The sequence below is a fragment of the Hibiscus syriacus genome, unplaced genomic scaffold, assembly GCF_006381635.1.
Source record: "Hibiscus syriacus cultivar Baekdansim isolate YM2019G1 unplaced genomic scaffold, ASM638163v2 tig00111105_pilon, whole genome shotgun sequence".
Classification (NCBI taxonomy): domain Eukaryota; kingdom Viridiplantae; phylum Streptophyta; class Magnoliopsida; order Malvales; family Malvaceae; genus Hibiscus; species Hibiscus syriacus.
The window spans coordinates 994727-1014971 of record NW_024062987.1 but is presented as its reverse complement, the minus strand read 5'-3'; the positions used below and the strand labels follow the sequence as shown (position 1 = coordinate 1014971).

Here is a 20245-nt window from a genome sequence, read left to right as displayed (position 1 = left end):
TCTATTCTCTTCCATCGCCATACTAGGATCTTCTTGCAGAAGACAACATTCTTCATTGGTTCCGCAAAGGAACAAACCCGAAGGGAAAGTATGCATTCCCTCTTTTTATATTCCTTTCTGTGATTTATTGATTTTCAAAGTTTTGGGTTTTATGGTTTTGATCGTATTATTTCAAGGATCATCGCCTCCTTTTTGTTTTATGGATGAGATTTTCATGTCATCTTCAGCTGATAAATATATTTCTCGAAACAAGAATAATATTCTAAAGAGATATAGCAGCAGATCTAATTTTATTTCGAAACAAAATGAAAACCTAGTTCACAACATGAGCATCATCCATGAAGGCGGAGGGCTGATGTTTGCTCCTCCACCGTCTTTTTCCTTCTCTTATAACCCTTCAGCTTCTCTTCTTATTTCATTATTCTATCAAAATTAACAGCAGCAACCGTCATAGCTTCCTCTTTCGGTCCCTATTAAGCCTCTTCATACTTCGTTCCCTTCTCGAACTCGAAGCCTTTCATCTCCATCTAACGTGAAAAACAACAAGAACAAAGATCCAAAGAGATCAAAATCAAAACAACTCATTGGGAAATCGGTATAAGAGTCGAAGAAACTTCAACTGAAGCCGACAGTGACAACGAAAGCACCAGCTGAAATAAGCCCTTTGTGATGGCCACAACTAAGGTATCAGGAACGGTTCCGAATGATACCCCTAAGGTTGGTAAAAATTTGGACAGGCTTTCAAGTTCTATCTTTACGCTCTCTCCGCCAGCAAGTAGCTTCCCTTTGCCTAGCTTGTGGCTTAGGCCAAACCTCAAAATACTTTTCAATAACACAACAAATATAATTTGAATGCATACCTGCCCTTCGGGTTTGTTCCTTTGCGGAACCAGTGAAAAATGGTGTCTTCTGCAAGAAAATCCTGGTATGTAAATGGAAGAGAAAGATTAGTCAAAATAACCGTCAAAATGTATAAGATTAGCATTTAACAAGCGACGTCAATTTTTAGTCACACAATTAATATAGATTATTAATTTATTATAAATCGATAATATTAATGATTAATTTATTATTTTTTAAATTTTAATGAAAAAACAAAATTTATTTAAATATTAGTGATAATTTGTTTAGTTTACCCTTATTATTATTAAAAATTGGTTTTCTATTTCATGTATCATTGGTATATAAATTTATATCAAATTTTAAAAAAATAATAAATTGTATTTAAAATGATGATGATTATTATTATTTGATTTGAATAAGGTTGGGAGAAATAAAGGAGAGCAGTGGGGTTGTCGAAAGATGGTTGGTCAAAAGAACGAAACAGTAGACAGTTTCAAGTTATGAGCCACAAGTTTTGGGACTACTGAGATTGAAGCGACAACCTCCGTACAATTGGTTCATGATATGATTTAGTGTATGTGATGTTTTTCTACGGCGCTATATGGGTACTCATTTATTGTATTTACGACCACATCGAGGCTTTTTAAGAAATCTAATTCGTTCGGATTTTGATCCTATTCAATTTGATTGAGTTGAGTTTTTTCTATAAAAAAATTAGGTTCCAATTGAGTTTTAAAGGTGATATTCGGGTCAGATCAGATTCAAATTTAAGATGAAAATATTCAACACGACCCAAGAAAAATATAATTTTATTTTATATATTTAAGAATAATTACAACAATAACATTATATATATATATATATATTTAATTAAATTATTATTTTTATTTAATAAAAATAATATTTTTATTATTTTAGGTAGGGTCGGATCGGGTTCGAATTTTATCTCAAAAAATCAGGTCGGATGGAGGGTATATATTTTTTGTGTTGGGTCGATCGGATCTGGTGAATAATGTAAAATTTTTAGGTCGGATCAAATTTACCGAAACCTAACCCAAATCCGACTAATGCCTATCCCTAAATAAAACTAGCCCGACATAAATAAATTCTAACAAACACAATTATTGTACTGAATATAAGAAAAGTCAGTAAAATAATAAAAAATGGGAACCATTGATAATTAATTTTATCATAATTTAAATATTATATATCTTAATATTTATTTTAGAGATTTATTCGAATTTTATTTAACTCATTTTAATGAAGATATAATAAGAGAAATTTTAAGAAAGCATAAGTGAAAATTCTCTTCTTTTACACGTGATGCTTCATAAAAGGATTTCAACAAAAAAAAATTAGTGTCTATTTTATTATGCAATCATTATGGTTGCTATTATCTTCTAATAAATTAGTATCAGATTGTTTGAGTTTATGGTCTAGATTATGATAATGAAAACATTAAAGTATGAAATTTGACTATTTTATCACAACACCAAATTCACATTGTGATAGGTGGAGGTATGAAAAATTACAAGAGTATTCTCATTATGATGAAAGGAAATAGAAAAACTAATAAATTTTATGTTTTGTAGGATTCAATAATTCTAAGATATTTGAGAAGAAAAATATTTAATTTTACGGGCATAACAAATTTAAGAAGCATAAAATTCAATTTCATGAATGTACGAGTTTAATTTAATTAATTAAATATTTTTCTTTTATTAATTTTATTAATTAAATATTTATTATAAGAATGTAGCCATTACGACAGTAAAAAATATACAAGGAAAAATGTGAAAGTGTATACAAATTAAAAAAAATAAGGGATTTACACCTTTTTACTTTCTTAAAATCCAAATTAGACCAAAAAAATCCAAATCTAATTTATGGGAATAATATTTATTTTAAAATAAATTATGAGAATAGAAAAAGTATTATTTAGAGCATGACAACGTTTTTTATCGTGTCGGTCAAAGGCACGTCTTATTCTTCCAACAATGTTAATTCATTTTTTGATTTTTAGTATTGTTTTTTTTATTGATTTTTGACTTTGTAAGTATTTTGTTGGATTTTAAAATTTTATTTTTGAACTTCACCAATTTAACTGAAAGAGTGAATTAGTTATATGTTTTGTGACATTTCAAATTTGATAACAACTTTTACATTGATTTTAGGGGGGGTTTAAATTTTATGGGTATAAAAGATTCGAAAAAGTAAAAAGGAGTTTAATTTTTTGGACATAACATATCTAAGAAGCATAAAATTCAGTTCCGTGAGCATAATAATGATAAATCTTAATTAGGAATGGACATGATACTCGAATCCGACAAGTTCCGACCTAATTCGACTTTATTGAGTTGGACATTTTAATAAAATTTTGGTTTCGGGTCGAGTCGAGTTTTTTATAGTAGAAGCTCGGGTCAGATCATGCTCGGGTTTAGGGTAAAAATAGCCAATCTAACCCAAAAAATCATATAATTTTATCTTATATATTTAGGGATAATTGCGAGAATACTAATCTTAATATTTTTTTCAATTAGATCCTTATTTTATTGAATAAAATTAATAATGTTTTATAAATATATTTAATTTGGGTCAGGTCGGGTTTGGTTCAGATCTTTTAAAAAATAGGGTCAAGTTTTGGGTCTGGTGAAATCACTCTAAACTCAAGTAGAACCAGATTCGAGTAGAGGAGGTCTATTTTTCATAACGAGTCGGGTTGATAAAAAATTTGATCCGACATTACCCATGTACATCTCTAATCTTAATATTTCGTTTTGTGAGTAAATTAAAAAAAAAAGAGTAAGTTATGAGTTGATTCATTCATTTTTTTTTTTCTTTCAAACCATAAGCTTTTGTTTTTTAAAAAAATATCTAGAATAAGTGGTTAAAAGTTTTCATTTGACACTTTTATTTTTCATAGGTTGTGAGTTTAATACTTTTAGGAGCAAAAATTCCCCTTCTTCTCCGCTAGGTAGAAATTATTTGGGGAAAAAACTCAATTGTATTACCACTGCAAAACAAAACATTGAATTTGAACTCAATATCTTCCACCAAAATAATTTAATATTTAGTCATTAAGCCAAACTCAAAATTTGTATAAATTCTATCAATATTAATTTTAATTTGGGAATAAAAATTCATTAGATAATTATTTATACAATTTTTATAAAAATAATGTTAAATTATTTTAAAAGTTAAATTTATAATATTTTTAGGATAGAATATAAATTTTAAATTATTTAAAATTAAACATTGGTTGATTCTATTGGTGATTTTTATTTTTTTTCCTTATCGATTAGGGTCAAAGTTCGAATATCACTTACAAGTATTTGGTGTTTTTTAAATATATATTTCTTTTACTAAAATAACATCCTAATAAAGAAAAAAGGAATTAGTTAAATAATCCAATTTGTCTTTATGCATATTTTATTTAGTATGAAGCCTATGGAATAAATTTATTATTTGAATATGTATACACTTTTTTACTATTTTTTGGTTCATTAATATAAACTAATACAAAGGTTTATCAAGAACAAATACAACAAAATCAAAGCCTACAACCCACGGGGATTAAAAATCATTCAAGTTAATGTCATTTGATATATTATTAAAGATCGAAGTCAACGAAAATTAATACAAGTGTTGAGATTCATGAATTTGAGCTTATAAGACCAAGTTTGAATCCTACCACCGTCGCTCTTAGTGGACAATCTGTAAATTCTTATGTAAATCTCAATTAGACCTTAAGTATGCCTTGACCCTAGACTGGAGAAACCACTTCTCACCTAAACTTTTTGTACCAAATAAATAATATATATTAAAAATAAAAATATGTTAATAAATGAAATAAAGAATAACACAAATATTATTGTGGTCCAACCCTTCGAGCTGGAATGAACATATAACATATGAATTATTTTTGGTTGTTGAAAGTAGTACAATACTTTTATTTTGTTTTAATTCAAATCTGTGAACTTTTAATCTTCTCACGAAAGTGGTCCCAAAACCAAATTTAACTAATGCTTAAAGATATTTTAATTTTAAAGAGAGTTGGAATTATATAATATATGATCATTGTGGGAACATGATACCACAAGCCATATGCTCCAATCCTGCAGAAATATCAATTGATAATCTTTTTCGTACAAGTCTCTTATCTTCTTTAACGTGGGGACCCTTTTTTATGAATATTCAATTATCTTAAAATTTTAAAAATTTATGTAAATAACCACATTATAATATCAATGATAATCTTTTTCGTACAAGTCTCTTATCTTCTTTAACGTGGGGACCCTTTTTTATGAATATTCAATTATCTTAAAATTTTAAAAATTTATGTAAATAACCACATTATTTGTCTCAATGCTTAAAAGGATAAGTTAGATCATATTTTATTTTTAGAGGGTTTTCTTGACAATGGTGTACAAAATAATATTATAATAATTATGTTTCTTGAAAGCATGAAGATCTTTCAGACTCTAGATCTCACCCCACTCTGTTGGTAGAATAGGATTATTTCTTTATCATTGTTGCTTAAAAACGAGACAATTTCACACCCTATAAAGCTTAAATCTTTGAATCAAATTTCATAGGAGACTTGGATTAATGTGAGAAATATAATCCCAAGGTATCTTAGGATTCATGAAAAGAGAAAGAAGTGCTTACCCATTTCTTCATTCTCATCCTTTTTTTTGCATGATTTTCTTTCTTTTTCTTTTTTGTTATCAATGGATTATTTCTCTTAACTTACAACCTAATGCAAAATTTCAAGGCCATATTATATATATGGTGAGAAATATGTAAACATATCTTAGGATTGTGAGCTAAAAAAATCAATCAAATTAAAGGGTGTAGTTTTGATCATAAAAAAATTGAAGGGTGTGGAAAGGTCAAAGATGTTTGCTTCATCTTCCTAAAATAAATAATATTTATGGATTCAGTTAATTTTTTTCCAATTTTAATTTAAAAAAAAATCTTTTGTTTGTTGTTGGATATATTTACTACCGTCTCTCACAACTTGATGCAAATAAAAAAAGAGAGTATTTTTTAGCATTGTTCGTTCAAAAATAATTATTTATTTTCAGCGAAGTGGAATTACTTTTGACAAATGATATAACCATAAAATAGCAAAAGTAATTATAGAAATTTATACCAAAATTCCAAGACAGTGGAGAATCTATTTCACTTTGCTTTTTTCACTGTATCCAAATTGCATCCCCTCTTTCAAAAAACATTAACCAAATCAAGTTATGATCTCATTGTTTGAAGTACTTACTACATAGGCTCCTGTTTCTCATTTTGAATTAGCCGATTTAATGTTTTACCGGTTTTTTCCCCAAAAAAAATCACTCTATTAAAAAATATTACCTATCAAACACCCTTTTCTAACTATTTCCCAATCCAACATATTTTTTCAGGAGAGAGGAGGCGCACAACAGGAGACTCGCCTTAGTTGAGGGGAGGGGAGGTGCGTCACATGAAACATGCATTCCATGGGTTTTTATGAGTCACTACAAGAAAATATCCTTTAATGACACACGAACGATGACACAAGCTAATTTATGACTTGCAAAAAATGTGTCATAAAAAAATGTCATATTTCTTAAATCTGAACGATTTATGACTCACATTAATGTGTGTCATATTTAATAGTCATAATCCAAAAAATTTGCAAAAACACGGAGTACACTTTTAATTGTGTGTCATCTATAAAAGTCGTCTTTTAATTTACCCCATAATTTTCATCCTTTCCCGCTTCTTCCCCTCGATCATCAGTTCACACTAAACCTATGTTTCCCTTTTTCTCTTTGCATTCATGTTACCAAGAACCACGATATTGAGAGATCAGATGGAGAATGCTTATCCCCAAACCCTACCCCTCCAAAATCCAAACGAAAGCACCCAAAATCATCTAAGGAGAACGCTTCGCCGCCAGATCCAAACTCACAACTCTCCCCCGCCGCAATAGCCAAGATCAAGTGCCCCTTGCCACCTCGTCCGCCATCCTCCAACCCTCTCAAACGCAAGCTTCTCATGAAAAACCTCCATGAAAACCCCATATCTGGAGCTTCCAATTCCGGTGTGAAGGTATTTCATTTTTTTAACCCAAAAAAACAGGTCTCTCTATTCTCTATTCTCCGTTGCTTTAACTATCTCATTTAGTTGCCACATTTTTTGTTACATAGTTTATTGGGTGAATTGTAGATTTGGAAGCAAAAGCTGGTACAAATGGGAGCTAAGATCGAGACTCAGTTGTCGGATAAAATAACTCATGTTTTTGCTATCAGTTCAGATGCTCTTTTGCACCGCGTCAATGAGGACCAATTGGCTCGCTTCAAAGGGGTCAGTGCTCTTTCTCGTCTTTTTGATTTGATGGTATTTAAACGGAATACTGGAAATTCTTTGGTGTCCTGACTTTGCTTGGAGAAAACCGCAACATTGTGGAGATAAGCAGAAAGAAGATGAGTTGTTTCCCTTGCTTTAATCCTCGTTCTAAAGATTCAAGGATCGACATTGACAATGGAAGTCGAACTACTTCTCGCCATTTCGCTGATTCCTCAGGTTCCCTTTTCATTTCCCTTTTTCTCATTACTTTCCGTACAATCTTGCTTATCTGTTAACTTGTTCTTCGTTTTTGTAACCAGTTTCCTCCGTTACGAGAAGAAAGACAATTCTAGAAGGTAATGCTAAAGATTCTAACACCAAATTTCTCAGGAAACTTTCTTCTTTCCCAGTGGATTTGATTATTAGTTTGCTCGAAATTTTGGTAACAGAGCATAAGAAAGGAAGTGATCACGGACATGGCTCCAAAGGCAATGGGCGCATAGTTTCACATTCCGGGAGTTAGCAACGACAACAAGGAATTTCATGGAAACCAATTTGCTTGGGGAAGGAGGATTCGGAAGAGTTTTCAAAGGTCAATTGGAAAGGGGGAGGTAAATTTTCTTCTTTTCTTTTTAATTTCATGTATATGTTTTGTCATATTTCCTGCATCAGTTGTCTATATCACTTATTGTGTAACTTTTGAAGTGTGAGTTCGATCTAATATGTTATCCTATCCGACCAGATCGTCGCGGTGAAACAACTTAATCATGACCGTCTTCAGGGCTATCAGGAATTCATTGTTGAGGTTCTTATGCTGAGCCTATTAAACCATGTTAATCTGGTCACCTTGATTGGTTAGTGCACGGTCGGGGATCAGAGGCTCTTGGTTTACGAATACATACCGATGGGCAGTTTGGAAGATCATCTTTTCGGTAATTTCAATTAATTAAGAATTCGATTGCGAATGGCATTCTTGTTCTTCGACATTATCCACTGTTTGTAGGACTTTTGCTTGTGTCTGCTCTACTTTAATAATGCATAATTCTAGTTCTCATGTGAGGACTTTCCTGTTGTTTTTGGAGCCATGTGAGGAGAAATTCAATTTCAAATCAACTAATACTGTTTGTTTCGCTGATATTTTCATTAATTTGTCGGCATTATGTCTAAAGCTGCCATGATTTGTTCAGGCATTTCACCCTTTTTGTTCCATGAATTTTCCTCTTATTACATGAATTAAAGACAACTAATTTCGATATTCATCTTGAAGCAAGAGTTCATAACATCCAAAGCTGGAAGAATATCCTTAGAATTTTTGCTTTGCATTGCATCGCATGATCATCATCCATTAAGCTGATAAACAGTCTCTTTTTGCTTTCTGTAGAGTGTTCATATTCATTATTGAATTAGCCTAGCGCTTGAGAATGCAAATGTTTAAAAATTCGACCCAAACAGGATGTATATTACCTTGTCCTCTCACTTGGATGCTTGGTCATTTTACTACCTTTATTTGTATGATTTCATGTAGGTTTTAATCAGACCGTTTTGGTATGCAAAAAGACTGTTGTAGATACGTGTGAAAGCAATAATCTTTCTTCTGATTGTTATTATGTTTCCTCATATGTCCTTGATCAAATTCGTTTCCGCAGATTTAGAACCAGGACAAGAGCCTCTAAGTTGGAATAATTGTATAAAGATTGCCGTAGGTGCTGCTCGAGGAATTGAATATCTACATTGCAAGGTCAGGTCAACCCACGTGTCATCTATCATGACTTAAAGTCTGCAAATATTTTGCTTGATAATGATTTCAACCCAAAACTCTCGGACTTCGGCTTAGCAAAATTGGGACCCGTGGGTGACAAAACTCATGTTTCAACAAGGGTGATGGGAACCTACGGGTATTGTGCTCCAGAGTATGCCATGAGAGGAAATTAACTCTTAAATCTGACATATATTGTTTTGGTGTGGTCCTATTGGAGTTGATAACCGGACGGAAGGCGATTGATACTACTAAGAAGCATGGAGAGCATAACTTGGTTTCATGGGTAAATTAGCCTTCGGTTTATTTGTTTATGTTCTTTCTCTCACGCCATACATTGTGACCTGTGCTTTGCTTGGCTGATTGTTATGCTCCTTCTTTTCTTTGGTTTTATAATCATTAATTTATTTTTTTCGTGTTACAGTCCCGTCCGTATCTAAAAGACCAGAAGAAGTTTAGCCTACTGGTCGATCCTCTAATTCGGGGATGTTATCCTCACCGTTGCTTGAACTATGCAATTGCAATTACTGCCATGTGTCTCAATGAAGAAGCCAACTTCCGTCCACTTATCGGTGACATCGTAGCGCACTTGAAAATTTTTCAGATATATCCCTATCTTCTTTGTGGAATCATTTTTGTATTCTGAGTGAACATGCTCAACACATGGAATCTCTTTTATAGAAAGTTGCAGATGGTATTGTACTTGGGGCGAGCACTCAAATTTTTGACTAAACTAAGATTTCATAATACTTTAAAATTTGAATTTTTGTGAAGCCTTATTCTACTGCTAGAAGTTTTATGATGGTGTTCCACTATGTTTTGTACATATAATGTGTATACAGATTAAACTGATATTCACCCTTTCTACTTTAGCTTTATCTCGCTGAAAGGAATGACTAGTATATAAAAAAGTTGTGAAACTAATAATACACAAAATATGGGAGCTTTGACTACTATATAAGAAAAAAAGGTTGTTTAGTCAGTTATTCATGTGTGCTATGATTAGGGATAAAATTGAGTTGAGTCGAACTGATACATCGCCAAGCTCAAAGTCGGCTTTATAAGAAATCTTGAGATTTTAAATTTGGATTGAGCTTGACTGAGCTTCATTTTTCATGCTTGAACCCTTCTTGTAATTCACTCGAGACACTCAAGCTCAACTTGCTGGACTCGATTATGTTTGATAATTTCTTAATATGTACATTAATCACTATATTTTATCCATTTACTAGTTTCTTTTAGAAATATTGGCTATAGGCTGCAAATTGCTTATACGATATGGAGCTTATTATGTACTGTATGTGCAAAATTTTGACATCTTTGTTTTATTTTGCTTACATTTTGTTGATATTGTTTTTGCATATTCTAAGCACCCTCATTTTTTTTGTCAATACAAGTATGACAACACTACCTATTTGCACATATCTGTGGCTTTTATCTAGATGTTGTATTAGGTGTTTTTACTGTAGTCACCATGTGGGCAGTTGTTGTAACTGAGGGTTGCAGGGAAATAAAGTTGCAGTACTGTGGGTTTAAACTAGCATTTGCTACAGGTAAAGTCAGTACTACTTACCTAGACATAGATGCATTTGGTGGAGAGACATAGGCTTTGGTTTCAATTCTTCTTTGTGCAGCATAGATAGTACAACTCATGGCTAATTCGAGCGGGAGCAACAATTTTATGTGAACTAGGACTATTGTTGAATTCATTTAAGGAGATTTGTAACTTTCAGTGTTTGTTTATTAACTTATAATAATGGTTATATGTTCTTTCTCAATGTCGTATTTTCTTTGTTTTCTTTGACATCGTTTATTGTAAAATGTTTGTAGTGTGAATATATTGTATACAAATGGATTGCTTATATAAATATATATATATATATATATATATATATATATATATATAATTTACGAAATACAATCACGACACACGAATGTAATTCATACAAATGTGTGTCGTCTTCATTTATGACAAGAACTTCAATGACACGCAATGTAAGTCATACATGCGTGTCATAAATTTATGACACACAAATGCGTGTCATTTTCATTTATGACGGGGGCTTCAATGACGCTCAATGCGTGTCATAAATGCGAGACATAAATGTGAGTCATAAATGCGTGTCATAAATGCGCGTCATAGATTTATGACACACAATTGCGCGTCATCTGATATTTATATCGGTGGCTTCAATGACACGAATTTGTGTGTCATCTGCACCCATAGATGACGCGCAATGCACGTCATTAAAAGGGTTTTTTCTAGTAGTGAGTGGCACATCCTAGGGAACGCGCCTCCCTTGAATAGCGTGTCGTACGTAATGCGTCTCCCATGCTCGACGATTTTAGGTTTAGGATTTTATGTTAAAGTGGTTTTAGGGGTTTTTTAACTGTTGAGGGTGTTATATTTGTATGGTTTAGGGTTTTAAAGAAGTTAAGGTTAAAATTGATTGTATGTTAGAATGTTTGTGTTTTGAAGTAGGGTATGATTAAAGTTGATTGTATTTTAGATTGTAAGAAATAAACATTAAACATTTAATTGGAAAAAATATATAGATATATGAAAGGGTCATCTTGTAAAATAAACAAGTTGAAATCACATTAATTGAAACTAAAAGAAAATAAAATAACATAAATTGAAACATTAGAAAATATAATTACATGAGTGGTGGTCAACGATTACTTGATGATGAAAGAGATGGACAGTTTTTCCTATTATGGTCGGGGTTTCTACAATGGCCACATCTTAAGTTTTGTCTTGACGTCTCTCGAATATCCATATCACATGAATTCAAGTGGATTTTGGACAACTTGGCTCCTTTAATAAGTTCGGATATGGTATAATTGGAATCCAAGTCTGAACCTTATTTGGGTCTTGTCATTATCTATGGAGGAAAACTCGTATTCTTATACCTTTAATACTTGTGATAGTTGGTATACCGGATCCACATAACGCTTATAGTCTTGACGATAAAATTAGCAAGTTGTTATGACATGGGAGCATGGATACTTCAAAGCTTGAAACCTCCACAGTCATAGAATCTATCTCGTAGATTACTCTGAAAGAGTTAGATTCAATCCCTTGTAGATATCGTGGCATAGCTGTGACCTGGAATAATTTTTGGGCGTGAGAAAAGCTTATTAGGATATGTTGTTTGATGTTGCAACCTTTTACCTCAAGCCAACTACAAATCGTGAGTGATAAACATGACCGTTTTACATCCAAGTAAAAGGTTGTCCCCCGAGCCTAGCAAAAAGTTGACCCAAACGAAAATACGTCATTTTAGCCAAACAGTTACTGACGACCCCCTTTAAGGTTGAATTAAATGCCTCAACCAAGTTGGTTGTCATATGTCCATATCGATATCCACCATTGTATGCGTTTGTCCACTTTTCTTTATTGATTTCACTGATGTAATTGTATCAATGTTCATTTTTCTTGCAATTCTTGATGAGAGTTCGTAACCTAAGCAAAATGAAGTAGTTTGTATAAAAAATGAAAATGAGCTAGAAATGAAATTGAGAAAAAAGTAATATGTCGATGCGTATAATTAATTGTCGTTCATCATTCTTGTTATATATGCCATGATAGTTTGCAGCAATATGTCATATACAGAGACGATGTTGGACGTGTGGGGGTTTTCACATTGGACCCAAAGAGTCTATTGCTACTTTTATCCCAACTCCTCGATCTGAAATGATACAAATATGTTCCCTTGTGATAAGATGTAACCGTAGATTTCTCAGAAAAAAACCCAAGACTTTGTATATTCTCCTTCAAAAAGGGCAAAGGCAACGGGAAGAATGTTGTGATTACTATCTTCTACAACTGCCAATAATAAAATTTGCTTTTATTTTCCATACAATGATGTACCATCAATTTGGACAATGGGTTTACAATATTTCACTACATTAATGCATTGTGGGTAAGTCCAAAAAACATGGTAGAATTGGCATCGATCTCGAAGAACTCGATCATTCTGGTAGGCATAGCGAGTTTCGAACTCAACTACTGCCCCAGGATTCAGTCGTTGAACCAGGTTAAACCAACTGGATAGTTTGTTGTAAGATAAATCACATTCGCCGTGTAATTTTATAATGGCATTTTGCTTTGTCTTCCATGCTTTTTTGTAGGAGACGGTGTACTCATATTGAGATTGTATTGCAGAAATCAGCACTGCAATAGGTATGTGGGAGCTTGCTCTGACCAAGGGCATGATGGCTTGGCAAATCATGTTGGAGTCAAAGTTTGGATGGTCCTAGTTAATCCCCTGTGCACAACATGTAAGAGGACTGTTGTATTTTGTTAGTTCTCATTTGCCAGTTCAGGTAAGTCATAGTGGGAAGATAAGATAAAAACCAATTAAGAGGAAAAATCTTACTTCATATAAATACATAATAAAAAAATAAGAGGTAAATACATAATAAACAAACAATAAATAAAAATATTGACATAGTTGTTAGATTCATCGATGTCTCCTGGAATGTATTCCACATGGTGGTGGTTATATACTTCTAGGAGGGTTTCTTCTTATATGTTTCTCCTCTTCGTCCTCATCATCGTCATCGTCATCGTCCTATGACTGACGATCACACCACTCATTGAGAACTGCGAGAATTGTGAAAACCTACATCAATGTATGTGATGCATACTGTGATTGAGGTGTTTGTGGTGGAGGACCACCCGCAAGATTATCCGCGTAGGAACTAAATGTTGAATCCGTAAGCATAATTGAAAAATATCTCCAATTGGTGTCATAAAACCCTACGTACTCTGTACTTAGGCATACGGTGGTGGCATCTGAGCCTACGAATATGGCATTTAGACTTATGAATGTGGCATCTGAATCGGCTGCAGTGGTATATGAAAGTTAAGTGGTGTCTCCATGTGAATTGGAGGTCTAGGGATGTAAACCGATGTCGCTTGTTGCTGGTTTGATGGTTTTGGTGGCATAATTGAGGATGACCTGGAAACACCTGCTCTTCGTCCAGTAGTTAGAGGACAATGATGGTTGACGTAGGACATTTTTATCGGCGGCATGAATATCCACCACTGGTGCTTTCGCTGAAAGTAAGAGTGACTTCTCTTTTGCGTTGAACCATTCAATATAGTCATTTGAAACCATTGAATCAGTTTCTGTTATATATTGTTGATGGGGTAAGCGTTGATGTCAGTTCTCCCATACCGCTAACCAATCTCTACGCTTCACTAATCAATTCACCTCTTTCTTACCTCTTCTATCGATGTTATGCATATTGTCGAGGTTCCTTGGTGTTTCTGGAATATATTGTGTAAACCCAAACCAACGAAGCGCGTGATCAGTCGGATGCCACTCAACAATAGCATAACAAATAAGGGGCACAATCGCCACCAATACATCCAATAACCCACTCAAGTTAGGTGGGATGCAAACCCTCAATTTATCGTTCAAATATGGCAACCATTTGAACTAAAACAAAAATATATATTTCTTATCAAAATTAAAATGAGATTCAAATTATATATTATAATTGAATAAAAAATAAAATTAAAAAACGTACCTCTACACTAGTTTTATGGTTAATGACTAATCGGATATCTTGCAATTCTTCTGGGATATCACAATAATTGTTTCTATTACCTGACCACCTATTTAATATATATATATATATATATGTCATTCTATAATAATTGAAAATATTATTTAAAAATAAATTTAGTATTGATATCTTGATAGTAACGTAAAGAAAATTATCTTATTCACGAACGGGACAAAAAAGGCATGTGGTACCATGCCTACGATTGGAGCAGCATGTGACACCCCCCAATAGCAGCCTTCTTATAATTCATAGCCCGACACATTTCTCTAAACAAAAATGCCAACACTGCAGACCCTAACTCAATATGTCGACTACTTCAAAATCGATCAGGTGTCTCAACCACATACAATGGACCTGGATCCAAGATTTGTTCAACATCAATATACCTCCAAGTCCAATGAGCTGTAGTATATATGTCTGGGAAAATGCTTTTGCCTCATCATCCGAACAATTTTCGCACAACTATTTAAATTCACTTTTCAGTCACCCTAATGTTATTCGGTCACCCTAATGTTATTCGGTCACTGTTGAAACTGGGCAGGCAACTTCCAAGATACTCCTTGTATAAGCCCCCCAATCATCATTTTCCATACCACAAATGGTAGTTCCATCTTTCATCTTCTTGTTGCGAATAAAAAAATTCTAATATTCGATCAGTTTCCTAATAAATAAATTATAACCATTAACATTTTAATTAATACTTTAAAACTATTTAAATAAATTATAATAAATAAATTCAAATAATTTAATTAATATATACTCAATTTCATAATATTCATAAATTTAAAAAGAATTTAGTTTCGTATTCTTACCGTATCAGCAAAATGAGTCAAAATATGATCAACATCTAATCGCAACATCACACCTTCTATTTTTTTAACTGCAATTAATACATATTAACTAAATAAATTTACAATTAAATAATCAAATGTTAAATAAAATAATAATAATAAAAATACAAAATATTGAATAAAATAATTAATTACTAAAATAATAAAAATTTTGATAAATGAAAAATTATTAAAATACTTATACATTAGTTTATATAAGAAATGGATAGGAAAAATGAAAATTTTGGTGTGATTTATGTGAGATGGGGAAAGGCTTATATAGGTAGCTGATTGGGGATATAAGAGGGAAATACATGTAGAAATTCGGGGCGAGAAGGGAGGAAGGTGCGCCCTAGGGGATGCGCCTTCCAGGGGTGTCAATAAACTCCGGTAAGGTGCGCCCCAAGGAATGAGCCTTCCATGGGTGCCGTTATTTTAGCCCTAAGGCGTTTCGTCGGGTGCGCCTTATTTTCTCTCGTGTTAGATCGGACATTATTTTTCAATTGGTTACTGACATGTAATTTTTTAGGGTATTTTTTTTTCAAAAACATGTTTTAGTTTCTCTATAAGTTGCTTTAAAAGAATAAAACCCTTTTAAGGATTAATAAGTTTATGTAACATTAACTCCAAAATTGATCTCACTGTTAAAAAAATTTGGACTATTCGAGTTCATGTAACTTTAAGTGCATGAGTTTTATCTAAATTTAACATTTGACAAACAATATTCTTATCTTATTTTGTAATCATATATATTAAAAAAATTAATGTAATAATCTTAAATTAGTTAATACCAATATCTATATGATTAATTTTGAAAAGTCAGTATTGGCCCATGTTGTTAACACTCTTCCTCTTTTACCAACGGGGTTGGTTCAAACGGTAAGTATTTTGATATCACTTAAGCAATGTATCAAGTTCGAGTCATTGTGTATGTAGAAAATCTCTGCTGGGAGACTCACCCGCTAAAATCAAGTATGCGACTCGGATTGATCCAGATTAGTCAGGATGAAACCTTGAAACTGCATGCAACTAAAAAAACACTCTTCCTCCCTTACTATATTGTAAGGTTTTTATATTAAATATCTTTTTTAAAATAATTAATATCACATCCTTTTACCAAAAAAAAAGAACATTCATATTCCAAACCCAAATTGCACATAACTATTGATGGGACTAGGCCCTTGAAAAATCAGGTTCAAAACCTGAATGTGTCATTTGTAATTTTTTTTCACGTTTTTATTCAACTTTCTATCGTTTTATATATGTCTGGGCTTAGGCATCTGTTCAGTAGGATAGTTAGGCTTGAATGTTTCCTGCATAATACGTTTCATTTGGGCTTTGTGGCGCTACACTGATTTTTTGGGACAGTCCGGTTTTCACATGTTATAAACTCATTCATAGCACACTGAGTGATTTATATTTTATAATGTTATTCAAAATAGTATCTTGCTTTAAAATTTTATTCAAAACAATACGAGACTTATGAAATAAGTGATATTTATGGAATTGGTAATTATTTTGTTATGTTTAATTTTATATCACATATTCATATATATAAATTGTATTAATTGTGATTGATTCAAAATACTTTTTTGGGATAAAAATATATGGATAAATGATAGGAGAGTCGGCATGTAAAAACAGTTAATAAATGCTTATTGTAATACTTGAAATATTAGGATTTCAACGGTCGCGATTTAGAAACATTTTTAAGTATAGACACGTATATGTTAACAATATAAAATTTTTGAATGATGTAAATATAAATAAAATTTTAGAGTGAACACCGTCAATAAAATAAATCATTAATTGAAGAAAATTCAGATTTAAGGGTGACACAATAAAATTTTAAGATGAACACCATCAATAAAATAAGTGATTAATCGATGATCTAATACTCTTAATGGATCCTCCACTTATTTCAATCCACAGGTACCCTCAGCGGCACAAGGTTATATTATTTTTAAAATATTTGTTTTCATTTATTCCTAATGCATTTTCTCTTGGTGTTTATTGTTTATAACTTCAGTAAAAACAAAGTAGAAAAGCTTTCAAACTGCATGAAACCCCAATCCAAATAACCCTAACAGTGTGCATATATATATTCATCTAGACTGGGAAATACAACCCCAAACGTTCCAAAACTATGCTTAGAGAATGTAGCCTCCACCATTGTATACATTACTTGCATCCCCTCCGTAAGAACAATAAGCTGCTGGTTGAGTTTGCATGACGATATTAATGTTGTTGCAATTACCAGCATGCTGATAATAAGGATGGTTCACCTGCTGCAGCTGCTGGTTCCACTATAACCCTTCATTCATCAAATACTCATCTAACAAAGAAGTAGCCTCTTCAGACATAACAGACAAGCATCGATCCTGATGCTCAGTCGCCCGACCACCGTCTCCAGCTACTACCGTCTCATCTTTATCCGGTCGTACTTGTCGCGGCTGCTGTTTGAGCTTTAGCATTTTAGCTTTTCTTTTTTGTTACTTCTGAGAGGACCCTTCCTTCTTCTTAAAATTGGTTCTCCAGTAGTTATTTATCTCATTGTCGGTTCTCCCTGGCAAGTATCTAGCAATCGTAGACCTCCTGTTTCATATCACACACAGTTAGAAACACCAAACAAAAACAAGACAGAAAAAAGAAGAAGAAGCAGCATTACTTGTTACCCCAAAGGGCATGCAATTCAGCAATGATCCCTTCCTCCTGAGGTGTAATATGACCTCTCTTAAGACCAGGCCTTAGATAGTTCACCCACCTAAGCCTGCAACTCTTCCCACTCCTGCTCAAACCTGATATATATTAATTATCCAAAATAAATCGGCTAAATGATCCCAAAAATACATTTGCAATATATATATATATACACACACCTGAACTCCTAGATACTGAGCTCCATCTTCCTTCACCATGAAAGTTAACATATTCAGTCAACAGCTTATCTTCTTCTGGAGTCCATGGACCTTTCTTCCATGCTTGTTTTGGAGCTCTACAACCCATTATTTCCGAATAAGTTTTCAACTACTTTCACTTCATAAACTTCCTAGTCTTACTCTTATATATTCCCTCAATCATGTCGATTCCATGTTTTTTTTAATTCATTGATGATCTCATTATAACACTAAGCGAGGTCTTTGAATCAAAATTTTGGTTGAGTTTTTCTTTCTTTGATTATCCTTCTGTTAATTATCCTCTCGATTTAGAACAAGAGTTAAATGTATAGGTGCTTACAGCTCAAGCTATTGTGCTTTTTTTATTATTATTATTTCTTTATTACTCAATACCTTCTCACAATTGTCTGTGAATAATTAGTTAATATGTTACTTCAAACATTAATTGATTTGTTATGATTATTATATAACTATAACAATGTTCATTGAATTTTAATTCTCTTGTAACATGTAATAAGACATGAGTTTAAACATATTTAAATAAATAGTATTTTTAATTCATCCGTTAAAAAGAATGTTAATAGTTTATTATACATAAACACGAATCTAACTACATTGCTTTGTTGTCAATCATATATGAAGAGAAAAAGGCGTACTACTATTCAAGGCCAGACACAAATGGAATGGATTCATTGTTTTGAAATTTGAAGGTATGCACCTTTATATATATGGATAAATTACACCATATACCATTAAATTTTGTGATTTGTATCATCTTTACCACTAAACTTTCATTTTATTTTAGTGCTGAGGTTATGTTGTTCGTCTTCTTGAAATAATGTTTTTATGGTTTAGATTTTTTTAACAAACAACTCAAACCCCTCAAATTCAAGAAAGCCCCCAAACCCTTAAAAATTATGTCTTTTTTGTTTAATTTAGTTGATTTTGAGCAAGTTCTGTGGAAAATCAAATATAAGAGAAGATAGATGAGTGAAATACGAACAGTTCGATACAAATCTTGTTGTGAATGACGATAGATGATGGGCGGCTGGAAAAGTGCAATGCCTAAAAGTGAACCATTTAAAAGTTCAATGAAAAACCGATACACCCTTAATTTTTTTTTTTTGATAATTCCATTTCATTACCCAAGAAAGCAGGAGAACCTGCTACAAGAAACAATGCATTACATAAACAACAAAATAACACAACTAGATTCAACAGAAAAGCAAGAACAAAACAACACACTAGCTCGAAATACCCCAGCTAACACAGAGGGCAGCGTTCCTCTGGTCTGCCCTGTTAATGGACCAGTCTCTTAGTCGAATCTGAATGGTTTCACGGATGTCATTCAGCATCTCCCACCATTCTGCCTCTACCCCCAAATAGCCTGTTATTTCTCTCCCTCCAGATGTTGTACACATGGCCAGCTAGAGCCAACTTTAGCACTTGCACAATGAAAGTCTTTCCCTTGAGGAGTTGAGAAGCCCATGCCAGCTCCTTATCCCATGCACTCACACAGCGTTTAACCCCACATAGAGACAGAACATTGCCCCATAATTCCTGTGCAAAACCACATCCAAAAAGTAAGTGGTTACAAGACTCATGCTCAGTGTCATAGAATAAGCATTTGTCATTGTCAATGTTCAATCCCATTCGTAGAAGTCTCATCCGAGTAGGGAGCCTATCTAAGATGGTCATCCATAAAATGGTGCTATGTTTAGGGATACGCCCTGGAAACCAGACCAACTTGTGCCAAGGAACCTTAAGACCATGTATGCATAAATCCTCCCATATACTCCTAATGCTAAGGTCGCAACCAGGGCCAGCAAATAAATGTGATACATCAGGCCTCATTTTAAGAATTCTTCTGAAGTGCCAAGGAACTTAAGACCATGTATGCATAAATCCTCCCATATACTCCTAATGCTAAGGTCGCAACCAGGGCCAGCAAATAAATGTGATACATCAGGCCTCATTTTAAGAATTCTTCTGAAGCACCAACATTCATTTAG

General features: G+C 33.0%; 1 protein-coding gene and 1 pseudogene across 1 annotated transcript; both read right to left on the bottom strand.

The window, feature by feature from the left end:
* Nucleotides 1-17449: 17449 nt before the first annotated feature.
* On the bottom strand, nucleotides 17450-18400 carry LOC120153926 (annotated as a pseudogene).
* Nucleotides 18401-19577: 1177 nt separating this feature from the next.
* Nucleotides 19578-20087, bottom strand: LOC120154075. Its single transcript, XM_039165915.1, has one exon. It carries the CDS (start codon nucleotides 20085-20087, stop codon nucleotides 19578-19580), a length of 510 nt encoding a protein of 169 aa, XP_039021846.1.
* Nucleotides 20088-20245: the final 158 nt, after the last annotated feature.